At 44.5% G+C, this 18,257-nt stretch overlaps 1 protein-coding gene across 2 annotated transcripts in view; it reads left to right on the top strand.

Moving 5' to 3' along the window:
- Positions 1-1,252: 1,252 nt before the first annotated feature.
- The window catches only part of galnt7 (UDP-N-acetyl-alpha-D-galactosamine: polypeptide N-acetylgalactosaminyltransferase 7), a 32,439-nt gene continuing 15,434 nt past the window's right edge, over positions 1,253-18,257 (top strand). For both annotated transcript variants that reach the window (XM_075464238.1, XM_075464240.1), the window contains exons 1-5: positions 1,253-1,604; positions 5,752-5,863; positions 7,180-7,498; positions 13,343-13,509; positions 17,764-17,894. In XM_075464238.1, the coding sequence (XP_075320353.1) occupies positions 1,482-1,604; positions 5,752-5,863; positions 7,180-7,498; positions 13,343-13,509; positions 17,764-17,894 (852 nt within the window). In that variant the 5' untranslated portion in view covers positions 1,253-1,481. The remainder of the gene's footprint in view (positions 1,605-5,751; positions 5,864-7,179; positions 7,499-13,342; positions 13,510-17,763; positions 17,895-18,257) is intronic.

The raw sequence follows: 18,257 nt of genomic DNA, 5'->3' as shown, positions 1-18,257 counted from the left end.
TCCCGACCTGGAGCTCAGAAATGAAAGTTGCCACAGCAGAATCTCACCTCAAACACTTTATTAACGCTTCACCCGTGAGAGTGACAGCTGCGGCTATTCACAGACAACAGGGGAAGCCGGGCAGCCTCTCCCATTCTCTGGCGAAATTGCTACATCTTCAATGTTAAATTGACGATAAAACAGTTATTGACAAAACACAAGATATGCCCAATACTGCATTTACTTTCATAACTACAACATGTTGTCCTGTAGCTTAATGAAGTGATTTGTTCTGAAATCGCCACCGTTCACTGAGGAAATCATGTTATGAAGCCGCCACTAACAGCCGGGCTTCCGAGCCGAGGGCTGCCCGGCTTCAGGAGGGGGCGGGAGAGTCAAGTTTTTTTCTACAATTCTAGGTCATCATTGGCTAAATCGACAAAAACTTATCACTTCCGAGGCTGCTCGGCGTCTCTGGGGGTAGATTAGACGTGGGCGTGTCAATATGAGGGGCTGTGTCGTGATGATTGGAGTCAGTGTTTGTCCATCATGAGAGATTCTGTGGCAGCCGAATTTTTAAGCGGGGAGAAGCACGCTGGAACTTCAGTCCCAAAGCGGATACGAAAGAGACTGGTTGTCTGTGAAAGTGCTGTCGGAGTTTCACTCATTTCCCATCGTTTCCATTTCCATCCTCACACACATACACTTTTGTAAATATTACACTGTAAATAAGAAACACATCCTTGTTGTTTAGAAGTTTTGTCAATCATATTCCTGTTGTGCATTTGTTTGTCGTGTTAGCTAGTAGTTTTGTCACAATGGCGGCTATGCTCCATCAAACTCTAAGTATTCATTATGACAGGGAAAAATGCTCCACAGATTCTGATCCAGCCATTTACTGGCCTTAGATTCCATCATACTTGATTTTGGCCTTGCTGTGTGAATTTTCAAAGTCTATACCTTCTTTCTGTGTATTTGCTGGGCATACTTGTCATACTACACACAGCTATGTTATAACTAATTCTTTTTAACTTTGCTATCTTCTGCTTTGGGATGGCACGAGCCACTACAACCCTGAACGCGTAATATGGGCTTCCCCTGTATTAAAAGTCACCAGCCGCCACTGGAGAGTGAGCAAACTGCAGATATAAGATTAAAAATCACGACCAATGAGTTTTAGTCACATATCTATTTATAATGACAGGAGCAGCTCTGCTCTCACACCCTGGAACGTGGTCAACACGTTTGTGACGTCATCCCCCACGCCCAGTTCCAACTTCCGGGATAAGCGGAGCGCTCAAAGCGGAGCGCTCAGAGCGAAGCGGTGTCCGCTCAGTATCAGAGGGATAACAACAGGAAATGTGTGGACTACAGGGGGTTTCTACAGCGGAGAGTCGCGGACATTGAGCTAAAAGCCGCCTTATTGTGGGTCCAGTTCGCTGCCTGTGTGCCGGGCAGACTGCGGGGAGCGGCGGCAGCTGCTAACCTAGCTTAGCATCAGGATGAGGCTGAAAGTGGGATTCCTTCTTCGGAGTTTGCTGGTCATCGGAACCTTTCTAGGTCTGGTGGTGCTCTGGTCGTCTCTGTCGCCGAAGCCCACCGACGAGAACCCCTTCGGGAAAAGGGTAAGACGACAGTAAATAAGTGCTGACTGTACGGTACATTTCACAGTGTGTGTGTGATGGAGCAAACACGGGAAGCCGCTTCATTCTGCTGTGTGAGGGTCGTACAGCTCCGGTGGGACGGATGCGGAACAGGGGCATCCTTCCTCTCTGTTTACACTGGCTCACACCATCACTCCAGGATGTGTGTCCGTACATGTCACCATGATGGTGTCAGAGGGCGGAACCAGGGACGGTGCTGGGCATACAGCTGCACAGGGGCCCGGGCCCCCAGCCAGAACCCCACCACCAACCCTGCCTGACTGTATGCAGAAAATGAGCCTGTACTGGATGTGTAAGAACATTTATTCCTCAGCAGGTTTAACAGAGCTATAGTCTGTCTAAGCAAATAAAAACACTTTTGAGTTCAGCCATTAGCTTTTCACTTCCTCCTCCAGCACTCTGCTCCTGGTTCTGTTCCAGCGAGTCAGCCGGTCTTCCCTCAGGCGTCTCCGGTTGGTCCAGAACGCTGCCGCTCGGCCTCTAACCGGAGTCGGGAAGAGGGAGCACATCACCCCTGTCCTGGCTTCTCTCCACTGGCTGCCCGTGCATTTTAGGCTTCATTTTAAGATCCTTTTATTTGTTTTTGCCCCATCTCACCTCTCTGAGCTGCTTCAGCCATATTCTCCCGCCCGCTGCCTCAGGTCAGCTGATCAGCTGCTCCTGGAGGTACCGAGGGCTAAGCCAAAGCTCAGAGGAGACAGAGATTTTAGTGTTGCTGCTCCCAAACTATGGAACGATCTGCCGTTACATATCAGAAGTTTCCCTTTATTGTCCACTTTTAAAACTCATCTTAAGACACATTTTTATTCTTTGGCTTTTAACACATGTTGAGACTTTTGCTCTTACTTCTGTTATCGTGTTTTATTGTTTCTGTTGTCTTTTCCATATTTTCCATATTTTGCATGTTTATTGATTTTCGTCTGTACAGCACTTTGTCGCTGCTGCTGTTGCTTTAAAGTGCTTTATAAATAAAGTAGTAGTAGTAGTAGTAGTAGTAGTAGTAGCTACATGAAAAAAACTCACTATATACTCTGCATGCATTCCAGCTTCTATTACCGTTTCAGTTTTTAAAAATGTCACAAAGAAGTTTTCCTGTTTCAATTTCCCAATGCCTAAGATAGTTTAGTAAATAGGCTTTAATGGGCAGAATAGGATACTGTCTCGTGTTTTTCATCTGCCATCAGCCTAAATGCAAACGTTGTGTATTTGGCGTAAGAACTGACAGTGGGCTATAGGTAGGCGTGGGCATCGACACAACAGAGAAAACACATCTCTCACCTCCCTCCATTTCATTCTCAGTTCTCCTTGTTGCTTCTGACTCTCCTCTGTAAGAATTTCCTTATGTCCATGACCACGATGACGGCAATCCATCAATGTGTAGTGGTTCATACTACGCTTCGACTGGCAGAATGTGTGGCTACTATCCGCTGATAAATATGATGTGCAGGCCGCAGGATCTTGCCTTCCAACTGTGATTTTGCACGCTATGCATCACACGGTCCATTCACTGAACATGCACAGATGCCCAATGCCTGCGAAAACAACCTCTTCACTTCACTCTTTGGTAGGCCTGTGCAGGCTAAAGTAGGTTACTTGGTTGAAAGAGGGAAACTCGGGCCTGTTATTCTTCCTTGGCACATCAGTCGTAGCGTAGTCTGAAGGATAAATTTTTACAGGGGCACTACGCATGTTTACAGGGACACTACGCATGTTTACAGGGGCACTACGCATGTTTACAGGGACACTACGCATGTTTACAGGGGCACAACGCATGTTTACAGGGGCACAACGCATGTTTACAGGGGCACTACGCATGTTTACAGGGGCACTACGCATGTTTACAGGGGCAGGGTACTACGCATGTTTACAGGGGCACTACGCATGTTTACAGGGGCAGGGCACTACGCATGTTTACAGGGGCACTACGCATGTTTACAGGGGCACTACGCATGTTTACAGGGGCACTACGCATGTTTACAGGGGCACTACGCATGTTTACAGGGGCACTACGCATGTTTACAGGGGCACTACGCATGTTTACAGGGGCACTACGCATGTTTATAGGGGCACTACGCATGTTTACAGGGGCACTACGCATGTTTACAGGGGCACTACGCATGTTTACAGGGGCACTACGCATGTTTACAGGGGCACTACGCATGTTTACAGGGGCACTACGCATGTTTACAGGGGCAGGGTACTACGCATGTTTACAGGGGCACTACGCATGTTTATAGGGGCACAACGCATGTTTACAGGGGCCTGTACCCCGGTACAAAGTGTCTGGTGACGGGCCTGGGCGGAACTGAGCTCCAGCAGCTGCTGGTCTTCATGCGGTGCCAAACAGAGAGCTGATTAACACTTTTTAACTCTACTGATGATGGATCAATCAGTTGTTTACTTCATCATAGAACAGTGCCGACTGTTCAAATGTTAAAGCGATAGTTCGCCTCTTTTGACATGAAGCTGTGTAACATCCCATATCAGCAACATCATTTATGAACATCTTCTTACCCCCTGCTGCGTCCTGTGAGCAGACTTCCAGCCTCGTTTTGGTATTGATGATGGTAGGCCGGCTAGTTGGCTGGGGTTTAAAAAATAAAGCGTCTTGCTTCTCAAAACAATATGCGTTCAAAAGAGTAATACATTTGCATCACAAAATCGTTGTCCAGGAAAAAGTCGGACCTCACAGTCGCTTGGCCCTATTTTTGCCTCCCTTCATATCGTCCAGCCACCTAGCGATAGCCGCACCTGTTACGCTGTTTGCTGCTCGGAAGCAGGGGACTGCTCAGTCTGCACGGTCTACACAGCACGCAGTGATACAAAGGTAGAAATAGCGCCAAGCGATGTGAGGTCTGACTTTTTCTGGCTGGACGATTTTGTGATGCAAATGTATTACTCTGTTGAACGCATATTGTTTTGAGAAGCAAAACGCTTTATTTTTTAAACCCCAGCCAACTAGCCGGACTACCTTCATCAACACCAAAACTCAGCTGGAACTCTGCTCACAGGACACAGCAGGGGGTAAGAAGATGTTCATGAATGATGTTGCTGATATGGGATGTTACACAGCTTCATGTCAAAAGAGGCGAACTATCCCTTTTAAAGACTCCAACCTGTGTGGGACCAGGAACTGCTTGATGTGTGAGAGTAGCACACGCAGCAGGGATGTACTGTAGTAACATCATGACCAAAGGAAAACCAGACATGAGCAAAGCAAAAAGATACGACACATGATAAACTACATTTTTTAAAAGTCATGAATGAAACAATATTTCTTTTATTTTTTTCATATATTATTTCCCATTTTATCTTTGATTACTTGGAATTTCTGTTTCCTCATTCGTGCCCTCTTTTTAGTGAGCCTGCTGTACCTTTCCACAGGCCGGCTCAGAGGAGCCTCCTCCTTCTCTGACCTGAACTTGTAGGTGAAGCAGCAGCTGTCTGAGGTCTCATCTGTTGCTACAGCAACAGGAGACAACTCGTCCTCTGCATTAGTCTTTACCTGCACCTCATTGCCTCCACATCCAAAGCTTTACTGAGCCACCACTAGATGCCAACAAAGACCAGCCGGGTGCCCGACCCTGCTCAGTCCAGCACCCTGCTCAGCCCAGCACCCTGCTCAGTCCAGCACCCTGCTCAGCCCAGCACCCTGCTCAGTCCAGCACCCTGCTCAGTCCAGCACCCTGCTCAGCCCAGCACCCTGCTCAGTCCAGCACCCTGCTCAGTCCAGCACCCTGCTCAGCCCAGCACCCTGCTCAGCCCAGCACCCTGCTCAGCCCAGCACCCTGCTCAGTCCAGCACCCTGCTCAGTCCAGCACCCTGCTCAGTCCGCTGCTTGTATGCAACAGAAAACAAAAGATGGCCTTCTTACTACAAAGCTGCAGCTGTGGATGCTCAGGCCTGCCAACACCTTCATGTTCACACCAGTTAGAGCTGTCTGTGTTTTACAGAGAGTGCTTCTGTACTCCACTCTCTGTGTTAATGGGACTGCTGCAGGTGTGTGCTGGGATGTCCTGCATTATGAAGGCCACAACAGACCCTGGTGTTCTTTTTCATTCAGTTCTGTCACTGTGCTTAATGCCCTGTGTTGTACTCCATCTCATAGGATGACAGCTTGTTGCCCAAAGGAGACCTGGGAGATCAGTTTAAGCCTGTGGTGCCCTGGCCTCATGTGGAGGGGGTGGAGGTTGACCTCAACTCCATCAGGCACAAACATGGTGAGCATCACTCTGCAGGCATGTGATCAACCATCTCATCTCTCAGATTTCTTTAGTTAAAGACTGCAGCTGACATGGTGTGTGCCGGTGGAACACCTCCAGGCCATTTACCAGGAGACACCAGACTCCCTGATAGTGAACATGGCTTTATGGGGACCAGAGGAGGTGTTACTGTGCCACAGACCCAGAAATGTGTGGAATTGTACTGGTTCTGGTGTATAACGTTAGAAGCACTAACTCAGATGTAATTCCATCTGCAGTAAAGTGGGAGTTATTGGGACTTGGACAGACCGGCTCTGACTGGTAACATGACTTTAAGAACAAAGACTGTAAATGTTTCAGATTTAATGGGACGTGACACTGTGGTAAAAGATGCCAACAGTATGTTTCAGCAAACGTGTGTCAGACTTTAGTCATGTAAGAACTGTCTAATGTATCTTTACGATGCTGCTGAGTACCAAAAACACTGGGATGACCCAGATTTGATATGCATCTGTCTTAGGTAGCTAACCAAGGTCACATTTCTTGAAATGATCTGTTCTCATATGAACTGGAAAATTAAGATCTGTTTGAACAAATGTTCACAGTTCTATCAGTCACATGGAGCCGTTCTGTATAGAAATGTGTCATCTGAACGGTGTAGTTCTTCATGTATGTGGATACGTGTCCATTAGTCCTGTAAGGCAGAGATGGATCTACAGATCCACTCTTTTACTGTCTGTTATATGTGAAGTAGGTCATGTTACAAAGAAGACCCGATCAGACCTGATCTTTAATCGTAGCTCTGACACAAAGGAAGTGCTGTCATTAGAATTGAATGGCCAGCTCCATTTTTTTAATCAGATTCTACTCAAGTGGAGATCCTTGAAATTCTAAAGGAAATGAGGGAGCAAACAGCCAGAGTAGGATGAGTGCTGGCCAGTAGAATGACCTGTCAGCAGGTGGAACGCCGTTCCTCAGTCCTTCTGCGATACTTCAGTAAATGTCCTAACAACAATCTGAGCCTGGTGGTTGCAGTTACAAGAACTTTCTATGTTTCTTTGAATTGACTCATTGTATGTCATTGTCATTCTTTCAGTTCTTGTAGTGTATTAGTCTGACTTAGATTATGCATGTTCATATAAATATTTGACACTCCAATACAAAGAAGAATATTGGTCAATGTGAAAACTAAAGGATTTCAAAGTAAAGCAAAGTTTTAAACTTGTATCCTGAATAATAATTTCTCTGTTGGTGTGACTGAAAGTGGTGTTAAATTGTATTCTTTCTACTGTGAGCGTCTGAGTCATCATTGAGTTTGTGATTGTTGCCTCCAGGAGGGGCCAACCATCCCCAGGAGCCCAACCAGCAGCCTAATCAGAAGCAGGTCATCCAGCAGCAGTATGTGACATTCAGACCGCAGACACAGGACTACACCAGCCCTGTGCTGAAGAAGGGTGTCCTGGGAAACTTTGAGCCCCACGAGCCTGAACCTCCAGGCGTCCCTGGTGGTCCTGGAGAGGGAGCCAAGGCTTTTGTCCTGGGTCCAGAGTACAAAGACTCTGTCCATACTTCCATCAAAGAGTTTGGCTTCAACATGGTGGCCAGTGATATGATCTCACTGGACAGAACCATCAATGACCTGCGACATGAAGAGTAAGAACTGTGTTTCCTCTCTACCACAGAGCATGCTGTTAGCTGTTAGCTGTCCTCAGCTGGAAGTAGATAACAATTAAGTGCTGTTCCTTTAAAACTGGGGCTGACACTTTCAAGTGAAAATACTATTAGAAATCCCGCAGGAATTATTCAAGTGTTGCGTGACTTCCTTTTGAATTGTGGGCGTACAGTCGGTCACTCTTTTCATGCTGCCGGTTTCCTTTAGTGAGGCAGCGCTGCGACTGATATCCTGCTAAATATTAGGGCCGGCAAGGTATATGTATTCATACCGAACCGTCACGGTACGGGGGTCACGGTTCGGTACGCGCATTTCCACGCAGAATACACACGGTACGGAAGTTTTCTGAACGCGGAACTGTTATTTTGCAAGAGTTTCCTTCAGGACCCATTTAAACACTGCCACATGCAAGCTCTGATTGGTCCGTAGAGATATACGCTTTCAGACAGAGTAGTTATAAGAACGCAGTTATCAGAACTGTCCTACTCGAATTTCGTTCTGATAACTGTCCTTCCCCAGCGGAGCTGTTTCAGTCTGCATTCCCACATGAGTCGGGACTGATGCGCCGCGCACAGCCGTCTGCGTCAGTGACGTGTTAGCCGTTAGCCGTTTAGCGCCACATTCAACACCAAAACGGAACAAAACAAAACCCGAGAGAAGAAAAAACACCACCAAGAAGCTAATATGGAGAGCGGGGAGGCCACCGTGTTCATGGTCTGCATGATGGTGATATTAATCATGGACGATCGCATCAGGCGTCTAATATCGAGGCTGGAAGAGCTCACAGAGAGAGTCAGGAGATACTTTTTCATTTCATGAAGGAAGAAAGGAGAGCAGCGCGCCGCAGACAAAGGAGACAACGTGTAAGTTTAACTTATTAAACACGCGCCGGTTCTGTCTGTGTGGTATGATGAAACATTTCAGCCGTGATAGCATGACATGGGGCGTAGCTACCGACCACCACACACCTCCGTCAGATGTGTTCTATAGAACCATGAAAAGACCCGACCAATTACGTCTCCCAAATGTATTACAACAACCCCTGGATACGAATACATGCAGAGCAAAAAAAATTACCGAAACAATTGGAATTTACATCGCATCTGCTATGCGCCCATATTCCACTGTAGAAGAGGCAGGATTCAGATATCTATTACATGTGCTCGAACCTCGCTACACGCCTCCTTCGGCACTGTACCGAACCGTAGGGTCCGTACCGAGGTACGTACCGAACCGTGAGTTTTTTGTACCGTTCCACCCCTACTAAATATCTTAAAGTTCATTAGAATCCTCACAAACGGTTTCATACATTTGTAAAAAAAAGTGGCGTCCCTTTTCATAACAGTGGTGATAAAGTGCTGACGTGCTCGCTTTGGCTGGGAAAGTTGGTGCTGGTCGCAGTGGTCCTGGACCGCCTCTGTGGTCCGTGTGTTGGAGCAGTGTCACATGTCACGCTGTCAGAGAGGTGGGTGTGAGACGGGGAGCCTGGCTGTGTGAAGCATGCTCCTGTTGTTGTTTCCATGGAGACTGGTCTTGGGTGTCCAAGTCTGTTTCCTGGTTGAGATCTGTTCCCCCTTCAGCTTCACCGAAGCTCCGCCCACACCACTAATCACACGTCACTTCTTGTCCTGCAGTCACACAGAGACAAAAACCAGGAACAGAACCTCTGCCCTTATATATTGTGAGGGAGCAAGTGAGAAAAATAAAGATTAATTACTCAAGCTTGTGCAAATATTCACTAATTTACAATTCAATATTTTCTCATAAAACTCCAGCTATTATGACTGTAGGAGAATAAGTGACCTATGATTAGAAATGAGGGTATTCATTAACATCCGAGTTCTGAGCGCACAGTTTCACATAAAGTCAGCCAGGGGAAACCTCTCAAACCATTAGGACTTTTTTGTGAACGTACAGTATTTGTTACTGTAATAAATGAATGTAAAGATGTTTTTTCCACCACTTTTCAAAGTGTAAAATATTGGGAAAAAATTAAATGCTGCAAAAAGAAACACATTATGGCCTTTACCATCAAATCAAATCAAATTTATTTATATAGCACATTTCATGTACAAACAATTCAAAGTGCTTTACATAAAATAAAAGCATTGCAGCAGGGAGTGTAAGAAGCATTTAAAATACATAAAAGAATATAAAAAGAAACAAATAAAATCATTTAAATGAATTTAAAAACACGCAACAGTCTAGATAAGTTCAAAGATAGCGTGCAGATTTCATGCATAGACACATGAGAACAGAAATGTCTACCATCCCTGTAATAAGTCTAAGTAGTAAGTCCGTGGTACGAGCACGCTAGTTGGCAACAGGTTTTCAGGCTTTTTTTTAAAACTCGTGTGGACGGGGCGGAGCGTCGGTGGAGCTGAAAGAGGAGCTGAAAGAGGAGCTGAAAGAGGAGCTGAAAGAGGAGCTGAAAGAGGAGCGGATCTCAACGAGGAAACAGGTTTCCACACAAGACTGGCAAAATGCTCTGTACATTACTGCCACCTTGTGGCGGCTGTAAGCCATTACCAGAACTGTTCAGTTAAAGCAGACCAGCTCCACAGCAATATGACAGTTGGATTAACTTTTTGGTTTCTTCTAGTTCCATGATTCTTTGTAAAGTCGACCTCGCTCATTCCCCATTACATATCCTACAAATCCAATATGGAAGTGTTGATGAAGGGGAAAACCTCCTTGAACAGTCTGGTTGGGATTGGGTCTAAAATACAAGTTGATGGTTTAGAAGAGACTATTGCTGTTGTTAGTTCAGAGAGATCAACTGGGCAGAAGCCGTCTAAATACAAATCAGGTCAAATTATACCAAGGAGCCAGCCTCTTCTGACTGATTACCTTCCTTTTCAGAGGGGCAACATTGTCCAGTGCTGTATGCATTGAAACTATAGTGCTGTCAACAAGAGAGTCAAGTGTTGCTGGAGTAAAGTTTAGGTAGTCGTCCTCTGTCATATCTGCACATGGCAGTGAAGAAAAGGATGATGGAATGAACTCTTTAACTCTGGTTATAAGACAGGGTTATGAGGGAACACTGTAGGGCTGAGCGATATATCGATATTTAAGATATATCGATATATTTTTAAATAAGATATGGAATTAGACCATATCGCATATCGATATAGTTCAAATATCGGAAACAGGTAATCTCAAGCTGATGTTTAAAAACGTTTTTCTTAAACTGAGCACTTTATTATGTTATCTCTTTATATATAAATGCTGCCCTTAGAAAAAGATTTACCCATTTTATTTTATAGGCCAATTTTATTTAAGATATTTTTTTTATTTAAATGTGCACCTTACGGAGCTTTGTTATACAGTGTTTATGTTTACATTTTATAGTGAGTTTTCAATAAATCTACTTGTATTTGGCTTTGACTTTGACTGAGCATTTAATTTCACAGCTCTCACTTTGCGGAAAAAATATCGGGATATATATCGTATATCGATATTCAACCTAAATATATCGGGATATGACTTTTGGTCCATATCGCCCAGCCCTAGAACACTGTAAACTTTTCACTCTCAATGTCATAAGTCAGCACAAGATCAAGGGTGGGATCTGTGATCTGTGATCTGTGATCTGTGATCTGTGAACTGGGATCTGGGATCTGGGATCTGTGATCTGTGATCTGGGATCTGTGAACTGGGATCTGTGAACTGTGATCTGGGATCTGTGATCTGGGACCTGGGATCTGTGATCTGGGACCTGGGATCTGGGAACTGGGATCTGGGATCTGTGAACTGGGATCTGGGATCTGGGATCTGTGATCTGTGATCTGTGAACTGGGATCTGGGATCTGTGATCTGGGATCTGTGAACTGGGATCTGTGAACTGTGATCTGGGATCTGTGATCTGGGACCTGGGATCTGTGATCTGGGATCTGTGATCTGGGACCTGGGATCTGGGAACTGGGATCTGGGATCTGGGATCTGGGATCTGTGATCTGGGACCTGGGACCTGGGATCTGGGATCTGGGATCTGTGATCTGGGACCTGGGATCTGTGATCTGGGATCTGGGATCTGTGATCTGGGACCTGGGATCTGTGATCTGGGATCTGGGATCTGTGATCTGGGATCTGGGATCTGGGATCTGGGATCTGTGAACTGGGATCTGGGATCTGGGATCTGTGATCTGGGATCTGGGATCTGGGATCTGGGATCTGTGAACTGGGATCTGGGATCTGGGATCTGGGATCTGTGATCTGGGACCTGGGATCTGTGAACTGGGATCTGTGATCTGGGATCTGTGAACTGGGATCTGTGAACTGGGATCTGTGATCTGTGAACTGGGATCTGTGATCTGTGAACTGGGATCTGTGAACTGGGATCTGTGATCTGCGATCTGTGATCTGCTAAAACCTTTCAAAAAAGTCCAGAGTGAATGTTGCATTTCTGACCAATTTGTCCTGCTGAACACTTGAAACCAATTTCTTCTCCTTAATCACTCCCGTACACCTGCAGCTGACCCCCTGATCACACCATTCGTTCCACAGCTGCACTGTGTTTTTCAGCTTTCCTAAAAGCTGACACAAATGTTCATCTCAAACTCACTGACCTGCACTGACGGCTTTCAGAGGTCACACTTCAGAAGCTGCACATTCTAATTCAGATGCAGAAAATGTCCTGTGAATCTCTTTAAGAGGTGCAACTACACTGACTTGTTTGGTGTACAGCTCCCTTTAGTACCAACAGATGGAACAGACACCTGGACAGTTTGCTGATGACCTCAGAACAGTTTGCAGTAATATCTTCTTTATAACTAGATTGCATTCTAAGAGAATACTATCATGTGTCTCAGCTACATTTCTCTGCTTGGAATCCCTAAACAGCACATAGGTCAACTCAACTCCCATTTCCTGCAGCTCTCACAAAGAAAAGCACGACAGTGAACAGTGAAAACGGCAGAAAAAACGCTTCCATCAGGACAGTCCAACTCTGACATGTGGCTTCAATTCAGTTTATTTATATCGCGACAAATCACAACAAATGTCATCTCAAGGTACTTCAAAAATATAGTCCAATTCATTGTAATCATAATCCATTCAAAACCAATTAATTAACTTCAAAATAGTCCAATTCATTCATCCATCCATCCATCCATCCATTATCTATACCGCTGAATCCGTCGATCGGGTCGCGGGTGGGCTGGAGCCTATCCCAGCAGTCAATGGGCGAGAGGCAGGGTACACCCTGGACAGGCCGCCAGTCCATCGCAGGGCCACATAGAGACATACGAGACAAACAACCATGCACGCTCACACTCACTCCTAAGGACAATTTAGAGATGCCAATCAACCTAACATGCATGATTTTTTGGACAGTGGGAGGAAGCCGGAGTACCCGGAGAGAACCCACGCATACACGGGGAGAACATGCAAACTCCACACAGAAAGGCCCCAGCTGGGTCCAATTCATTCAAAATAAGCCAATTCAAAAACAATTTCCTAGCTAAGGAAACCAACAGATTGCACTGAAACGTGTCTTCAGTCCAATCTCCCGTCCTGAGCGTGCCTGAGGCGACTGTGGAGAGAAACGACTCCCTTTGAACAGGAAGAAACCTCTGGCAGAACCAGACTCAGGAAGGGTTCACACAGCTGGGTAAAGCCTGACAGATGTTTACAACATACAGCTGTGCTCATGGGCTGAGTAATGCTCACTACCAATAAACTAAAACATACTAAGTCAATAACAGAAGCTAATCTTCTTTAATATGTGTACAGTATATTTGAATCCCATGTTCAGAACCAGCAGCTCCGCATTGGTGAGGTTCTGTTCCTTCAGAGGTGACTGACTGACACTGTCTCCTCTCCAGGTGCAAGTACTGGCATTATGATGACCGACTGTTGACCTCCAGTGTGGTGATAGTCTTCCATAACGAGGGCTGGTCTACACTCCTGAGAACCATCCACAGTGTCATTAAGAGGACTCCCAGGAGATACCTGGCTGAGATCGTCATGATAGACGACTACAGCAACAAAGGTGGGTCTGCTTTCCTTCTGCTTTGTTGTCGGATGGGACTGAAGTGTGTTGCCATTAGCTCTTTGCCAAATTAACACAAAGCATCAAACCTTTCCCTCAATGATTTTGTTTTAAGAGGTCAGAGCCTTGGGTAAATGATGACATTCTCGAGGCAATTCGGGATAGAAATAAGAAGTTTAATCATTTTAGAACAAAGGGGGATGAACAAAGTTGGTCTGAGTTTAAAAAGGCAAGAAATTAAGTTAACAGATTAGTGACTAATACTAAAAAGGTTTACTTTAAAGAAAAAATCAAGGAATATAGAAATGACTCAAGAAAGTTATGGAAATCCCTAAAGCAGCTTGGCTATAGCAAACGGATGAAAACAAAAATTTCCAACATCACCTTAGATCTTGGTAATACTGTTACTTCAGATAAGAGAATAGTAGCTGCTGGCTTTAATGATTATTTTTCATCTGTGGCCCATGATCTAGTGGGGAAGCTACCTGTCCAGACTGGTCTATATGGGGAAAGTCATGTGCAACACTATTACTCTCAGTTAGGGGTACAACCTGGGAGTTTCACTTTTACTAAAGTGTCTGAAGCACTGGTCCTTGAGAAGCTTCAAAAGCTTGATTGTAATAAAGCTACTGGTTTAGATGCTATCCCATCCAGGTTTTTAAGGGACTCTGCAGAAGTCATTACCCCATCCATTACTCATATTATAAACAGCTCTATTAGTCAAGGACGATTCCCAAATGACCTTAAAGGAGCCAGAGTAATTCCGCTTTATAAAAAGGGTAGTAAGCAGGACCCAGGCAATTACAGACCTGTTTCTATCCTCAGTAGTCTGTCAAAGGTTATAGAGAAAATCATATATGAACAAATCGATCATTTCCTTTCATCACAAAACATACTTTATGAATTTCAGTCAGGGTTTAGAAAATCCCATTCTACTGATTCTTGCCTACTTTATTTATCGGACTTCATTAAAAAAGAGGTTGGCAATGGGAAATTATGTGGCATGGTAATGTTAGATTTACAGAAGGCATTCGATACTGTGAATCACAGTGTTTTATTGTATAAATTAAAGGCTATGGGGTTTAATGACTTGGCTGTGAAATGGGTGGGTTCATACTTGGGGAATAGGATGCAGGTGGTAGATATTGGGGGTGTTATGTCTCACCCAGCTGGTATTGGCTGTGGAGTCCCTCAAGGGAGTGTTTTAGGACCTCTTCTTTTTCTTTTATATATTAATGATTTAAAAGCTGTCTGTTCATCAAGTTTGTTTTTATATGCAGATGATTCTGCACTGGTAGTTTCCCATAAGGATAAAAATATCATTGAGCAATCACTTAGTGCTGAACTTCTTAATGTCAGCAGATGGATGTCTGACAATAGATTATCATTGCATATAGGAAAAACAGAATCCATTCTTTTTGGTTCAAAGATTAGATTAAAGAAAGCCTCAACCTTTAAGGTTTTAATAGGGGATTCTGAAATTTCAGCCAAGGAATCAGTCAGTTACCTCGGCTGTGCTTTAGACGGTAATCTAAGTGGCATAAGTCAGGCACAGAAGGCAATCACCAAAATAAACCATAGAGTGCGTTTTATGGCTAGAATTTCAAAATATTTAGATACAAAAACTTTGGCTATTTTGGCAGGAGCCTTAATTCAGCCATACTACGACTATGCGTGTGGCTCATGGTATAATAGTTTGACAGTGAATTTGAAACACAGGCTACAGACATCACAAAATAAACTAATTAGACTGGTTTTGGATCTCCCCATGAGAACCCACCTTGAGTCCTCCCATTTTGATAAGGTGGGATGGCTGAAGGTGGAGGATAGAGTGGCTTTGATTCAGTTGTGCATGGTTCACAGGATTGTGTATGGGAAGGTTCCAAAGTATTTTAAAAACTATTTTAGTAAAGTAAATGAAGTTCATCATTACTCTACTAGGGGGAGCACAACAGATTTTGTCCCTCCCTTAGTTAAGACAAACATGGGCAAAGAGTGTTTTTCTTATATTGGTTCTGTACTGTGGAATAGGTTACCTGGCCCACTCAAAGCAATAAGTAGTTTAGACAGTTTCAAGCGAAACTTGAAAAAATGGTTTCAACAACGATACTAGACTGAGTGCCAATATTATGTGTCAGGTGTATTCAGAACCATTTCAATGTATTTCTTTTTCTATGTGTTTTGAATGTATGTAGGTATGTATGTATGTATGTATGTAAGAATGCTGCCATACTTGCCCTTGTTTTCCTACCATCCAGGGACCACAATGGAAATAAGCCTTAGGGCTTTTTTGTGTTATCCCTGACTATTTATTTCTTTTAATGTATGGTTCAGTTGCTGTACCATGTTTTTTACAAAATAATAGTCAAATAAATTCATTCATTCATTCATTCATTAAGATGAGATGAGGGAAGACCTTAAATGTAGGGCATCAGACAGATATCAGTCCAGAGATCCTAATCTCATGAACAAAAGCCGGGGGAGAGACAGCCGGACCAGGCAGCGGGAAGACTAAAAACACTGGAGGAAAACCCAGGAGGCCATGTAACCAAGAGTAGACCTACAGGAAGTAAAGGGCAAAACCGCTCAAATGGACCCATGATGGTCGGTCCAAGTCCTCACCGCATATTTTACCTCCCATTATTACATTCAATTATCTGTCCTAAGGTTGTGCCAGAACCAGTTTGGTTTTTCAGATGGTTTTATGGCAGTCTGACCTGGAACCTGCCGGTGAACCTTCTGTGTATGGCCCTGTGAAGTCTTTCTGGCAGACTTGGTTGTCACGAGTGCGTGTCTTCTGCTCAGAATGTACCAAACTGTTGAGGTGACCACCCTTCCTGATGGATGGCCTCTCTAACAGTGTAAACATCGTGTTTGGAATCACTTCCTGACTGTGAGTTTGTTGAGTCGAAGCAGGAATGTGTTCAAAAGTAGTTTGGTTCCATCCAATCATCCATTTTCTATACTCACTTAATCCGACCAAAGGGTCGGGGAGGCTGGAGGGGCTGCAGCCCATCCCAGCTGTCATTGGGCGAGAGGCAGGGTACACCCTGGTCAGGTCCATCATAGGGCCCACCCAGAGGCAAAGGAGGCAAACCACCATCCACACACACTCCTAGGGTCAATCTGGTGCAGGGGTGGGCAACGTTTAACACTCAAAGAGCCATTTGGACCCGGCTTCCACGGAAAAGAAAACACAGGGAGCCGCAAATACTTTTTCACATCTAAAATGAAGATGTTGTTTTTTTACGTTTACGCTTTGTATTTACACTATAGTGTGTTTTTTACGAAATCCATGAAGTGCTACAGAGAAAATTACATTTTATTTATGTAATGAACACATTTTGAACACTTTGAACACTTAAAAAAATAATAATGAAAAATGAGTTCAAGGTTTCTTTCTCACCACAAATTAGGCGTACTGGTGAGCCACTCTCGTCAGAGGTAAATGCAAATGAATCTGCCCAGGCATCATTTAATGTTCTATTTTCTTCACATATTTTTCTTTTCTTACATTTCTGCATACTTGGCCAACCTGGGGTTGGAAGTCTCCATAAATGCACAGCGTTTAGGCAGGCATATACCGGCGACTGTGGCGCATATTTTGAGCGACTAAAGATTATAAAATATCATTTTATTTTAATATTTCAAGATCACAATAATCTTCCAATTTAGAACTACAATAAAAAACGAACTAACAAATAAAATACACTTCAATTGGATAGTTTTCAGTGTATTTTTTGCAAGGAGCATAAGGATGAAAGAGCCGGATGCAGCTCCGGAGCCGCGGGTTGCCGACCCCTGATCTAGAGTCACCAGTTAACCTAACATGCAAGTTTTTGGACGGTGGGAGGGAGCCGGAGTACCCGGAGAGAACCAGCTGGGAGTTGAACCAGGAACCCTGTGCTGTGAGGCGATGGTGCTAACCACCACACCTCAGATTAAAGCTCAGCGTATGCTTTGTAAAAGGACCATATTCATTTTAGAACTGTGACAGGATTACATTTTCTAAATCAAATGCTGTGGCCCTACCTGTGTGTGTGTGTCCCTGGGATTGTTGCATGAACAAACTGGTGCTGTTTAAATGTCAGAGCTTTGCACATTCTTAATATTCAAAATGTGACATTATGTGAAAAAGAAAGGGTGCATTCTTTCATTTCTAAGGACTTTGCTTTCAGAGGAATCAAGAGGGTAGGTAGCAGCAGCATGGTAAGCACGTTAAAATGACTGGTGTGTGTGTGTGTGTGTGTGCAGTCCACCTGAAGGAGCGCTTGGAGGAGTACATCAAGCAGTGGAATGGTCTTGTAAAAGTCTTCAGAAATGAGAAGAGAGAAGGACTGATACAGGCCCGGAGTATTGGAGCCCATAAAGCCACCAAAGGACAGGTATTCTCTCCTTACTGCACTGTGTTCTGCTGCTGCCGTTTTACTTGATGCAGGTCCCTGGAGCACAACCACAGCTGCCCATAGGACTTCCATGTCACTGTCAGAATACGCTGCGGACGCAGGCCTTATTCACACCAGCTTTTCTATCCTGAAGTGATGTGATTACAAGAGAACAGCTTCACTCAGGTGGCAGGTGTGAGCTGCTGTGCAGAGTGTGTACACCATTCAAGCCACAATCCATGTTTATGGAATCCCAACCTTTATGGTCGGATCACATAAAGAGAATACCACCAGAAGGCACTAACAGGGACAGACGCTAACCTTGGACCTTCAACTTGAATTAGCTCGGAAAGCCCCCAAAAC

The sequence above is a fragment of the Odontesthes bonariensis genome, chromosome 4, assembly GCF_027942865.1.
Source record: "Odontesthes bonariensis isolate fOdoBon6 chromosome 4, fOdoBon6.hap1, whole genome shotgun sequence".
Lineage (NCBI taxonomy): Eukaryota > Metazoa > Chordata > Actinopteri > Atheriniformes > Atherinopsidae > Odontesthes > Odontesthes bonariensis.
The sequence above is the reverse complement of the archived record's forward strand: the minus strand, read 5'-3'. Positions and strand labels throughout refer to the sequence as shown.